General features: G+C 44.1%; 1 protein-coding gene across 3 annotated transcripts in view; it reads left to right on the top strand.

The window, feature by feature from the left end:
* Positions 1–13,447, top strand: part of LOC115094216 (sulfotransferase 1 family member D1-like) — a 56,063-nt gene that overhangs the window by 37,552 nt on the left and 5,064 nt on the right. For all 3 annotated transcript variants that reach the window (XM_029607030.1, XM_029607031.1, XM_029607032.1), the window contains exons 6-7: positions 4,169–4,263; positions 4,485–4,665. In XM_029607030.1, the coding sequence (XP_029462890.1) occupies positions 4,169–4,263; positions 4,485–4,665 (276 nt within the window). The remainder of the gene's footprint in view (positions 1–4,168; positions 4,264–4,484; positions 4,666–13,447) is intronic.

Below are 13,447 nucleotides of genomic sequence, written 5' to 3'. Positions count from 1 at the left end.
TATGTTAATAATTGTGTCCGGTCACTGTACTTTGATCTTTTATACGCTTGCCTGATGACCTTAGCAGGGTATCCACGATCTTGAAATCTCTTTGTCAGCATTGCTGCCTGCTTCTCAAATTCATCACTGGAAGAGCATATGCGCTTAATCCGAAAGAACTGTAATACGGGTAACCCCTTTTTAAAGGCTGCTAAATGGTGGCTATTATACCTTAACAGATTGTTCTTGTCCGTCAGTTTTCCTGTTCACTGTAGTAACTATTCGATCATCGCTGATCTCGACCACCACATCAAGGTACACTATTTTTGAAGCACTATACTGGAATGTGAATTTCAAATTTTGATCCACAACATTAATCCATTCCATGAATAATTCCAAATTTTCTTTTGAATCTTTCCAGATGACAAAAATGTCATCGATGTACCTATACCACGTCCCAATCATAGGCCACCATTGGGACCTATAAATGACTTTTTCTTCAAAATCAGCTACAAATAAGTTTGCAACTGCCGAGGTCAATGAAGAACCCATGGGGATTCCATGGTTCTGATGGTACATTTTTTCATCAAAACTGAAATAGTTATTGAATATCACCAACTCCGCAAGTGTGCTAAAAAATTCAGCCTTAATCCTAGTGGGACCTTGATGGGATACAACTGATTCTTTAACAATGTTCACAGCCGCTTGTTGCGGTATACACGTATAAAGTGAAACTATGTCTATAGTCACTAACAGTATCGGTGCTTGCCCCAATTGTATTTCCATCAGTTTATTTAAAAACTGGATGGTGTCTTTCAGATACGAATGCTTTGCTTGTACCAATGGTTGAAGAAATGTATCCACAAAAAAGCTGGAGGTTCCAATACTGAAACCCTTAAGGATACAATTGGCCAGATTGGTGGATTCTTAACATCCTTGTGTATCTTAGGCAAACTGTATATCACCGGTACTCTGGGATAATCGACCACCAAAAACTTTTGTTCTTTTTCAGTTAAACATTTAGAAGATGTTACAATGTCTTTAATCTGATCTCTCAAACTTCTTGTGGGGTCTTCCAACAGGATGCTATACGTAACAGTGTCATTCAAATGCTCTAACATTTTTGATGTATACATCGTTTTGTCTTGTATAACAATAGCACCCCCTCTGTCAGCGGGTTTGATCACCAACTCCTCACTACTCACCAAGGGGTAGATTTTCAAATACCGCGAATAGGCGTACTTTTGTTGGCGCTCCAGGCGCCAACAAAAGTACGCTGGATTTTAGTAGATACGCGCGTAGCCGCTAAAATCCGGGATCGGCGCGCGCAAGGCTATCAATTCTGTATAGCCGGCGCACGCCGAGCCGCGCAGCCTACCCCCGTTCCCTCCAAGGCCGCTCCGAAATCGGAGCGGCCTCGGAGGGAATCCTCTAACGCCCTCCCCTCACCTTCCCCTCCCTTCCTCTACCTAACCCACCCGCCCGGCCCTGTCTAAACCCCATCCTTACCTTTGTCGGGGGATTTACGCCTCCCGGAGGGAGAAGTAAATCCCCGCGCGCCAGCGGGCCGCTAGCGCGCCGGGACGCGACCTGGGGGTGGGTACGGAGGGCGCATCCACGCCCCCGGACCGCCCCGGGCCGTAACCACGCCCCCGTACCCACCCCCAAAACGCTGCCAACACGCCCCCTAAACGCCGCGACGACCGGGCCCGCCCCCCCGACACGCCCCCCTCGGAGAACCCCGGGACTTACGCGAGTCCCGGGGCTCTGCGCGCGCCGGTAGGCCTATGTAAAATAGGCTCACCGGCGCGCAGGGCCCTGCTCGCCTAAATCCGCCCCCAAAGATCTTAACACTTCACGTTGGTCAATGGGGAGGTTACAAAAAACCTTTTTAGAAGAGTTCTCAAACTCCTCAATATCTCGCAAAACCAAATCTCTAAATGTTGCTACATGGGCATCAATAGGACCTGGAGGATTCCAACTTGATTTACACTTGACTATTGAATGATCTTGCATATCAGTGTTCCCTTGAAAAAATAATCTCAAGTTCAACTTCCTGATGAAACGATATAAAGATATCCTGCAATCAAATGCATTGTGAAAATTCGTGGGGACAAAGGATAATCCATTGTCCAGGACCATTTCTTGAGCAGAACTGAGAACTGTCTTAGACAAATTTATTACAGACGTTGGTTTCTGACATTTTGCTGGGTCCCCCTCGTATACCGTGGTTCTGTCGATTCTTTGAGCCGTTCCCTTTTTGTTGCCTCTTGACGTTGGTTCCTCTTGTCCTTTTTTGAACCCCCCCCCCCCCACCTTTTCAGGTAAAAAAGGCTTGGAACTGCTAGACCCATTGTTCTCTTCTTGTTCATCAGATCCACTTGAGCTTTCCCCAGATGAAAATGGAAAACGAACTTTTTTCTGATTACTTTCATTTTTCTTTTCATTCCAATTATAAATCTTATTATTAGAAAAATCAGTCTGGTCCCTTTTGAATTTCTTGATCTTTACTTCCTTAATTCCCCCACGAAATTCTTCCAAATCGTTCTTAAAATCACTCAATTTTTGTTCAAATTCAGAGATTTTGTTATCCAACCCCGCTGACTCTTTCAAATCCTTCTCAATCTGGTGATTTAATTCCTCAGTACACCTACTGACTCTGGCGTAGGCTTCTACCTGGTGGGAACATAAAGACCCTATCTTGCAGGACATAGAAGGGTTTATGGACTTGTTTAAATCCGTGTTTGATGACCCTGCTTGTATGTGTGTTGCTGGATTTGCTTTGGTGGACTTAAAGCAAGGCAACAGATCCCTGGCGGAATTTGCCATTGAATTTAAAACTCTAGCAGAAGAGCCTTGCTGGGACCCCAGATGTCTGAAGACTCGCATAAAAGATGAACTGGCTGCTCGTCAGACACCTGACTTGCTGGAAGAATTGATATCCTTTAGAGGTGTGAATCGTGTAATCGATCGTCTTAACGATCGATTTTGGCTGGGGGGAGAGGGAAATCTGATCGTCGAGTTTTTTTTTTCCTAAAAATCGTTAAAAATCGTAAATCGGGGAGGGCGGGAAAACCGGCACACAAAAAAACCCTAAAACCCACCCGAACCTTTAAAACAAATCCCCCACCCTCCCAACCCCCCCAAAATGTTTTAAATTACCTGGGGTCCAGTGGGGGGGTCCCGACGTGATCTCCTCCCGCTCTCTGGCCACCGCTGCGTTGAGAAATGGCGCCGGTGGCCCTTTGCCCTTGTCATGTGACAGGGCAAAGGTAGCGCCGGCGCCATTTTGTTTCCTGGCTCCCGACGTCACGCGTGCGGGAGATCGCCCCCGGACCCCCGCTGGACCCCCAGGGACTTTTGGCCAGCTTGGGGGGGCCTCCTGACCCCCACAAGACTTGCCAAAAGTCCAGCGGGGGTCCGGGAGCGACCTCCTGCACGCGGGCCGTATTGCCAATCTTCAAAATGGTGCCGGCGCTACCTTTGCCCTCACTATGTCATACGGACATATAGGATAATCTTTTAAGAAAAAAACATCATACACACCCCTTATAGGAAGGGCTACCTACACATCTTCTAGTAGCAACTCCTTTGATGAACTTTGTATGACCTCTTTTAACCAGAACCATCCTATTGAAAAAGATAAGATAACCTTTTGAACCCCCATAGATCATTAACTTTTCACAGTAAATACCTCCAGTAAAACTGAGGTACAGCACCATCTAATGACTCTTAGGATTACACCTATTTACCTGTTCCATACCATGCACAATTTTATAAACTTCTATCATATTCTGTGTGTTCTCTTTTCCAAGCTGAAGTGCCTTAACTATTCTGTTTAGCCTTTCTTTATAAGTGAGCCAATCCATCCCCTTTATAATTTTTATTGCCCTTCATTATCTTTTCTAGTTCCAGTATATCTCTATATCAATGATCTCAGAGGGGTTTCTGTCCTGTCCCTGTATCCTTCAGCTCTGGTGCTGAAGAAGGTGGGACAAGGTAATTATGAGGTTAAGCTGTCCTCTCGCTGTATTCCTGAATTCTGAGGTTTCTTCTTTCTATCAGTGTATTCCTGACCCTTAGGTTGGGGTAGATGGAATAGGCAACTCTCAAGCAAGACCCTCTCCTAACTATTCAGACAGACTTATAGTATCTAAGAGCATTTTTTTATCCCTCTTTCTTGTTCCAGTTAGTTTTGGGTCCTGGCACAATCACGTGAAGGGTTGGTGGGAGAAGAAACAGAAGTATCGTATCCTCTACCTGTTTTATGAAGACATGAAGGAGGTGAGAGCGGGGCTGGCATGATTTCTGTAGACACCTTCCCAGGATCTTTGACCAGTTCCCCAGACTGTGTCCTTTTCGATTTTCCCTCAGCTCCCAATTCTTTATAATGGGTATCTTTCTCTCACAATTTTTATCTGTATCTCTTTGTCTCTCTTTCTCTATAGGATGTCTTTCTCTTTTTCTTGTGGGTATCTGTACATGCATCTCTCTTCCTTCTGCAGGATCCAAAGCGTGAGATCCGGAAGGTGATGAAGTTCCTGGAGAAGGACCTGGGAGAAGACGTTTTGGAGAATATCGTCCGTCACACCTCCTTCCAGGCCATGAAGGAGAACACCATGGCCAACTATGAAACAATACCAACGTGTGTAATGGACCACTCCATCTCTCCATTCATGCGAAAGGGTAAGAGACTCTTGAGAGCTCCTGTGCTCAAGATGGGGAGAGGGAGACTAGTGGTGACAATAAGTGTAACCAGTTATGGAAAACTTTCTTTTTTTTTTTTTTAATTTATACTTTATTAAATTTCTCATACATTTTACAATGAAAAATAAATAAGTAAATGGATAACAATTCACAGCACATAATTAATAAAGAAAACAAAAAAAAAGGAAAATATACCATTTGTTATTCCATCAACAAGTCCACATTAAATGGGAAGCCTTCACAAACAAGAGATATATATTTAGGAAATATTCATAACCCTATATGAATAAACAGGGAGTTAATATACTATTGACCAGCTATATATCCAATATGACTATCACAAATCTCTTATCCACCTTTATCAGAAAGGAATACTTCCAGATGAGAAGGTTCAAGAAAAACAAATGTATTTTTCTGCAGTGTAATAAGACACTAGCAAGGAAACTTGAGGAAGAATGTGGCCCCTAGTGCCAACACTCTTTGCCTCATCATAAGAAATTGTTTCCTTCTAAGCTATGTATTCCTCGACACATCAGGGAAAACTTGGACAACTTTACCACAAAAGGAAAAACTTTTATTTTTGAAGTACTTTTGTAGGACAAGATTTTTGTCCTGTTCCAATCCAAAAGCCACTATTAAGGTGGCTCTTGTAGAAATATCATCAGTTGAAGCCTCTAAAAAGGATGTTAAATTTGGGCTCTTATTTAACATATCTATCCCACCTTCAGGTGCTATGCATTCCCTCCTATAATTAGATATATAATACATCTTCGAACTAATATATCATTAGAAATGCATAATATTTCTTTTACGTATTTTCTGAACAATTCCTGAGCTGATAGTAACCTTGTATATGGACAGTTCAAAAATCGTAAGTTTTTACTACGCAGATTATTTTTCAAATTCTCCAAATGTTTATACATTATCAATGTGTCTTTTATGAAGGTAGTCCCCGTCGCCTGTAGTGATATTATCTGTGTGGTCAGTACTGTATTTGTGGCCTCAACATGATCTATTCTTTTACCATAGACCTCCATTTTCCCATTCTCAAAAAAATAAAACCTGCTTCTCACCCTACTGACACTATTCCAACCAAAGCTCTCCTATCTATTCCTAATTCTATTGCAAAATCAATTGCTGACATCATTAACTGCTTTTTATCCTCTGGTTCTGTCCCCGACACCCTTAAGCATGCAGTAGTGAAACCCCTTCTAAAAAAACCATCACTAGACGTCAACGATCCCTCGAATTTCTGCCCTATCTCAAACCTACCGTTTATCGCTAAAATAATGGAAAAAGTTGTTAATACACAACTTACAGACTACCTTGAAAATCATAATATCCTCCACCCTTCTCAATTTGGCTTCCGAAAACACCTCAACACGGAAACCCTCCTACTTACCCTCTCAGACCACCTCCTCAGAGGAATGGACCAAGGCCATTGCTATATCCTTGCCTTTCTGGATATTTCATCTGCATTTGACACTATTTGCCATAATCACCTCTTCTCCTGCTTTACAGATATTGGCATATCTGGCTTAGCCCTACTATGGTTCAAATCCTACCTTTCCAACAGGAAATTCTCCATTAAAATTGGTAACTGTATATCCACTCCCTACGCCCTCTCTCAGAGTGTCCTTCAAGGCTCCTCCCTCTCCTCCACCCTTTTTAACTTATATCTCACTCCTCTCTGCCATCTCCTCACAGACCTTGGTCTAAAATTTTATCTATATGCTGACGATGTACAAATTGTCATACCTGTTTGTAATTCACTCTCCGACGCTGCCTAGCCTCAATCAATGCTTTACTCTCTAACCTACACCTTGCTCTAAACACCAAAAAAACAGAACTGTTATTCATCTCCCAACACCTCACTCCCAGTCACTCCTTGGCAAACGACCCTTTACTCATCCCTATCTCCGCTCAACTATCTGTAAGAGACCTAGGTGTATTCCTCGACCAACAAATTAATTTAAAGAAATATATTAGTTCCATTCTCAAAGAGGGCTTTTTTAAACCTAACATTCTAAAAAAATTAAAACCCTTACTACACACTCATGACTTCCACACTGTCATCCAAGCCATGCTGTCCTCAAAACTGGACTATTGCAATTCCCTTCTCTTAGGGCTCCCCTACTCCTCTATAAAACCACTACAAATGCTCCAGAACGCGGTAGCAAGAACCATTTCAAATGCATGGAAATCAGACCATATCACCCCAATTCTTAAAGACCTACATTGGCTCCCCATCCCATCTCGTATCTTATTTAAAACCCTCACCATCATTCATAAATTCTTGTACATCCAAGACTCCAGTTGGCTGAACTTACCTTTCAGCCTTGCACAATCGAACCGACTTACTAGAATATCAATAGGGGAGCCCTCCAGGTGCTCTCCTTCAAAAAGGCACACCTCTCTTCCACCAGGGACGGTGCCATCTCTATCGCAGGGCCCACATAATGGAACTTTCTTCCCGCTAACCTACATTTTGAAACATGCACATTCAAATTCAAAAAGAAATTAATGATTGTTCAACGCCTTGTTTTGATTATTTATGTAACTAATGAAAGCTACATTTTTTTGTTGCTCCTGTTTTTGCCTCTTCTCAGCCTTTTCTTCGCCATGATCCCTCCCCTTTGCCCTGTTATATGTATTTTCTGGCCTTTTGTTGAAATGTGAACCGGTATGATGTACCCACTAATACTGGTATAGAAACGTTTTTAAATAAATAAATAAATACACTAGAAAATACTGTGGATTGAGTTATGGATTGGGATATTCTCCTTTCCATCTTTGTAATAGCCTTCCAGACGTCTACTAGAGAGATATTCTCAGGCACAGTCATTTCACCCTCCTCTACTACCTTATCAGCTGCAGCGATCTCTATAGACTTTTCTTCCTCTTGAGCTGTTAACTCCTCCCTTAAGTTAGAGGTATTTACAACACTGAACCCTCACTTCCAGGAGTACTGTTGGATTTCTGGTCCTGGGCGGGACTAGCAGTGGCCCCCGATGGAAAGGGGATATATTGTACTACTTCTCTGGGGGTCTGGCTAACCCTTCGAACAATATGGGTGTCCATTGGGCCTCTCAGTTCTTTAACCATGGGTGTAGATGTTAAAACTTTCATTTTTCTTTTCTTCCCCATTGAAGAGCACAGCCGGTTTTACCTTTAAAATTTTTACCCAGGGGCACGTCCCTTTGGCGTGCGGCTTCGGCTGCGCGCCAGCGGCTGTGCGCCGCTGTGCAGCTCTTTAAATCAGCACAGCAATCGTCTGATATTGATGACGTCAGTGGGGGTGGGAGGCAAGCTTTCCGCTCACAAACTCTCTGTCCCGGCTGCCCTCGCTCCTTCCAAAGCATCTCTCCCCAGGTAGACTTCCGATACTCTCCCGCTGTGCAGCTCTTTAAATCAGCACAGCAATCGTCCGATATTGATGACGTCAATGGGGGCGGGAAGCACGTTTTTCCGCTCACCAACTCTCTGTCCCAGCTGCCCTCGCTCCTTCCGAAGCGGCTCTCCCCAGGTAGGCTTCCCTATGGAAAACTTTCTTATTCACATATGCTACATTTTACACACATCACTATTCAAAATATTCAAATCTGTGAAACTGCTTACTGTTATCTCATGCCTGGTAGAGGTATAGCATACTGGCTGCAGATATACCATGCCTGGTGGCTTTGTCTAGCTGCTAATAGCCCACAGTTGGTATGGTTATCTCAGGCTGGATACTGTTATCCCACACCAGATGTTATTATCCCATGCTGAGCACTGTTATCCCACATTATGGGTCTGATTCATCAAGATCTTGTCCCATAGATGCTGGATGGGAAAGAAAACCTTTAGGGATCAATTTTCTCAGAGTTTAGGTGCCTGATTTTGGGAGTTAGGAAATTATATCAGCCCCTTTGAAAATTAGCTAAGGCTGAGTGCCTATATTTAGGAGAATATTTTTATTGGGTACCTAATGTAGGTCGCTAAAAGGTTGGCCACTATAGGGACAGATTTAGGTAGTGAAAAAAAAGTAGGTGTTTAGCACAACTTTTCAGGACTAGGCACATAGCTTATGTGCTTAAATCAAGGCAGTCACATAATGCCTTAGTTCTACCCTTAACACCTACTCAGGGTTAACCCCTGGTCATGTAGGAGGTCCTGTTCAGCACTTGTGCATATGCCACTACACTGGCAACTTCTTATCTGCCAATTAGATTTCCAGTTGTCTATGGGCAAGTACCCTGCCCCATAAGCTATCCTCTGATGATTTCTAGGGATACTTTGACCCCCACAAATCCCAGTAACATAGTAAATGATGGCAGATAAAGAACAAAAGGCCTATCTAGTCTGCCCAGCAGTAATTTTCTGTGCATTTGCCCAAAGTAGATCAAATTCCCACATGGACACCAGCCCCAAACCCTTTGTGTCCCCTTTAGAGTTGCAATTTCTGCTCCATGCAGGTTTCCCCGTGCTATCCAGGAAAGACACTACAGCCGTATCACTGCTGCCCTAGGCTGCAACCGTCACTCAGTGAAGGCTGTGCGGTTCCCTCATTACCAATATCTTGCTATCAGGAATCCTCTATGCTTATCTCATGTATCCTTGAAGTCTGCCATTGCTCTTGCTCCCACTACCTCCTCACAGAGCGCATTTCTGGCATCAATCTCTCTATCCATGCAAACATACCTCCTGACATTGTTCCTGAATCACCCCCCCCCCCCTTGGAGTTTCAGATTTTGACCCCCTACTTCTATAGCTTTCTTTCCACTGAAATTCGTGGCTTCGTATGCATTAATACCTTTCAGGTATTTAAATGTCTACATCATATCTCTCCTGTTTTGCTCAGGGTATACATAGTAACTTCCTTCAATCTCATCTCACAGGCCTTCCCATACAAACCCCGCACCATTTTGATAAACATTTTCTGGACTGTCTCTGTCCTTTCTATATCCTTTCTGAGATTCGCCCTCCAGAACTGAGCACAGTCATCCAGGTGAGGTCTCACCAATGACCTTTAAAGAAGCATAATTATCACTTTTCTTTTACTGGTTATGCTTCTCCCTATACATCCAAGCATCCTCCCAGCTCCAGCCACCACCTTATCACACTTTCACTATCTTAAGTTCATTTGACACTATCACAGCAAAATCCCTCTCCTGGTTGATGCACATCTGCTCCTCACCACTATATACCACTCCCATTGATTCCTGCACAACTGCACTCTGTGCTCTGCCAAGTATTAGACCACTCCTCAAACTTCCTTAGGTCATTTTTCATTCTATCTACTCCTTCAAGTGTATCCAGTCTGTTGCACATCTTAGTATCATCTGGGAAAAGCTTTTCCCTCTAACTCCTCTGCAATATCACAGACAAAGATATTGAGCAGATCTGGACTCAGGACCGGTCCCTGAGGTACTCCACATAAGATCCCGCTCTCCTCAGAGTGAATTCCATTTACTATTACCATTTGTCTTCTATCACATAACCCATTTCTAATTCAGGTTGCCTCTCTGGGACCCACTCCCAGGCTCTTCAGTTTATTAAGGAGCCTCCTATTTGAGGCAGTATCAACAGCCTTGCTGAAGTCCAAGTAAAATAGATCCAGAGCATGTCCTTGATTTAATTTTCTAGTCACTCGGTCAAAGAAATCATTGAGATTCTTCTGACATGATCTGCCCGTGGTAAAACCATTCTGCCTTGAATCCTGCAAACCACTGGATTGTACATAGTCCACTATCCTTTCCTTCAAAAGAGTCTCCATCAATTTTCCCATCACTGAAGAAAGGCAAATGGCCCGTAGTTCCCAACCTCCCTCTTTTTATGAAGAGGGACCATATCTGCTGCCCTACAGTCCTCTTGGACCATGTCCGGCTTCAAAGATCTATTGAACAGATCCTTCAGCAGACCCACCAGGACATCTCTGAGCTCTCTTAGTATCCTAGGTGCCTCTCCATGGCTTTGTCCACTTTCACCTTTGCCAGTTGCACACAGACACTCTCCTCTATGACCGGTGTCATATCTACCGCACTCTCACATGTATCCTTGGCAATTATCAATGGACCTTCTCCACTCCCGTCTTCAGTGAAAACTGAACAGAAATATTTATTTAGCATTCTGCTTTTTCCTCATTTCTCTTCACGCATTTCTCCTCATCTCCTCTCAAGTTTACAATAGCACGTCTGCCTTCCTTCTCTCACTGATACCTCTGAAGAAAGTTTTGCCTCATTTTACTTCTTTTGTTATCGTTTTTTCTGTTTGCACTTTGGCCATCCTGACTTCTTTTCCAGCTTAACTGGACGTTCCTCTCTGTACCCTGTGCTCTTCTTTTTATGACCCTTTATACTTTTTTGAATGCTAATATTGTGGCCCTTACTTTTTTCAGCCACCTCTTTGATAAACCGTACAGATTTTCTTTTCCTCTTACTTTCCTAACATAAAGATCTGTCGCCATCACTATAGCACCTTTCAGTTTAGCCCGCTGTTTATCCACTTCTCCTACCGCCTCCCACTTTACCAGAGTCTTATGTAGTTACTTCCCCACTGTGCAAACGCAGTATTTTAAAACTGAGAACTTTTAGCATATGACTCCTCTCTGCCTTAGTGGTAATTTCAAGCCATACTGTTTGTTGGCCACACAGTTCCTAGAAATGACACCTACATTCCAAACAGTAACCCACTTTTTCAGGTATGGATCTGGGAGAGGGGTTCCCATAGGACACCAGAGTTTTTCGTTGGGAGTCTGTAGGCCTCCGGGATTTTGATCTTGGGGTTGGAGATCATGGACATTGGTTGGGGGCTGTAGGGCTTATTGTGGGGCTTATTGAAGAGCCAGTCCTGGGGTGGGAATTATTTCCCTGTTCAGGCCACTGGGGCTAAAAGGAGGTAGAATATGAGACCACAGGGGGAGAGGGGGCTTATTTTTCAGGTCCTGGCTGTCAGGGGAAGTGGAGTGTGGAACAGATTTTGAAGTGGAGTGGGGAGATGAGCACTGGAACTTATAGTTAAAAAGGAATAGCATCTGAAACTCTTGGCACTGTTGTGGCATGCCTGGTACTATTTTCTCATGGTGAATGCTGATATCCCATGCCTAGTACAGTTATACCATTCTGGATGCTGTTATTCCACACTTGGTACAGTTATCCCACATGCGATTTTAATACAGCATGCCTGCCAATGTTATTTCACGCTTGATACATTTATTTCATGCTGGGCACGGATATATCATGCCTGATACAGATATCTCATAAGCAATACTGATATCCCACACATGATACAGTTATCCCAGGACAGCAGGATGTAGTCCTCACATATGGGTGACATCATTGATGGAGCCCTATTGCGGAAAACTTTCTGTCAAAGTTTCTAGAAACTTTTGACTGGCACTCTGAGCCCACTGAGCATGCCCATCATGCCATGATATTCTCAGCCACAGGGGTCTCCCTTCAGTCTTTGTTTTTCCGCGCTGCTGTTGGCATCATGGATCAGGACACTGTGTGAGTTTTCTCACAGTTTGTCTGACTAAAAATCAGATTTAAAAACCATTTATTCTCTCCCATATCGGGGTCTCTCGGGTTACCAGTAGCTAGTGAGTAAATCTTAGTCTTTTTTTTTTTTTACTCTTTGAGTAAAATTTTTTCCTCTCACGTTTTCTTTCATTTTCATCGACGGCTGTCGACAAAAAAATATGGCCATGGGATTTAAAAAATGTCCCAACTGTAATCGAACAATGTCCATTACAGATCCACACCTCAAGTGTGTCCTTTGTTTAGGAGAAAAACACGACATAACAACCTGTCCCAAGTGTGCAGAAATGACCGCGAAGGGAAGAAAGGTCCGCCAAGAAAAGATGGAGTATTTATTCCATCTACAGCTTCTGCCATCCCCTTCCACATCGACTCAATTGCCTCCGGCCGGAGTCTCCAAACGTATAATTTTTAAAAAACGTCATCTGGAAGGGTCGGGGAATCATTCATCACCGACACCATCGATAGCATCGACGAAGTCAGTGTCCAAACGCTGTCCGAAGCAACGCCATCGACACCGACATTCTTGAATACCAGAGGTGCTTCTCTCCCCGGAGGAATCAACCGTGAAACGGCCTAGACTCCAGGAAACACCGGTGCCTTCGATGCCGAGGCCTTCACCCCATATCGAAGCACCGATCGTCGAACCCCCACAAGGACCATCGACACCTCCACTGCCACCACGTGTAGCTGCTCTGCCTGCACCAGCTATCATGGAGGAATTGTCAGATTTCATCCGTCAAGCGGTGCTCCAAGCCTTGAAGGATCAACAGACATCGATACTGATGCATGCACCGATGCTGGTGCCCTCACCGAAGCCGGTGCCTGCACCGATGCCGGTGATCCCACCAATGCCGGTGCCTGCACTGATGCCGGTACCACAGCCGAAGTCGATAACGAGGCGACCATCGATGCCGCTGCCGATTCCATCGCCGATGCCCGACCCGATACCATCGATGCCAATGTCACCTGGAGCTCCAGGACATCCGGAATTCGCAATGTACCAGCTTCTAATGAAAAAATTTGATAAAATAGTCGGTGCTCTTCCATCAACTCCATCCAAGCCACGAGAAGAAATCCCTGGACGGATACCTTTAGATGATCCACAGCCAGGTCCTTCAGGGCTTTCTCGTCCACCAAGGTCTTCTCTAGCATCTCCACGTCAAGACGATCCGTATGATACCTGGGATGACAGGCATATAGACACTTCTTCTGAAGTATTTATGTCTGATCCTTCTCCTCCA

Source organism: Rhinatrema bivittatum, chromosome 6 (genome assembly GCF_901001135.1).
Source record: "Rhinatrema bivittatum chromosome 6, aRhiBiv1.1, whole genome shotgun sequence".
Lineage (NCBI taxonomy): Eukaryota > Metazoa > Chordata > Amphibia > Gymnophiona > Rhinatrematidae > Rhinatrema > Rhinatrema bivittatum.
Note: the sequence above shows the minus strand (reverse complement) of the source record. Positions and strands in the feature narration are given on the sequence as shown.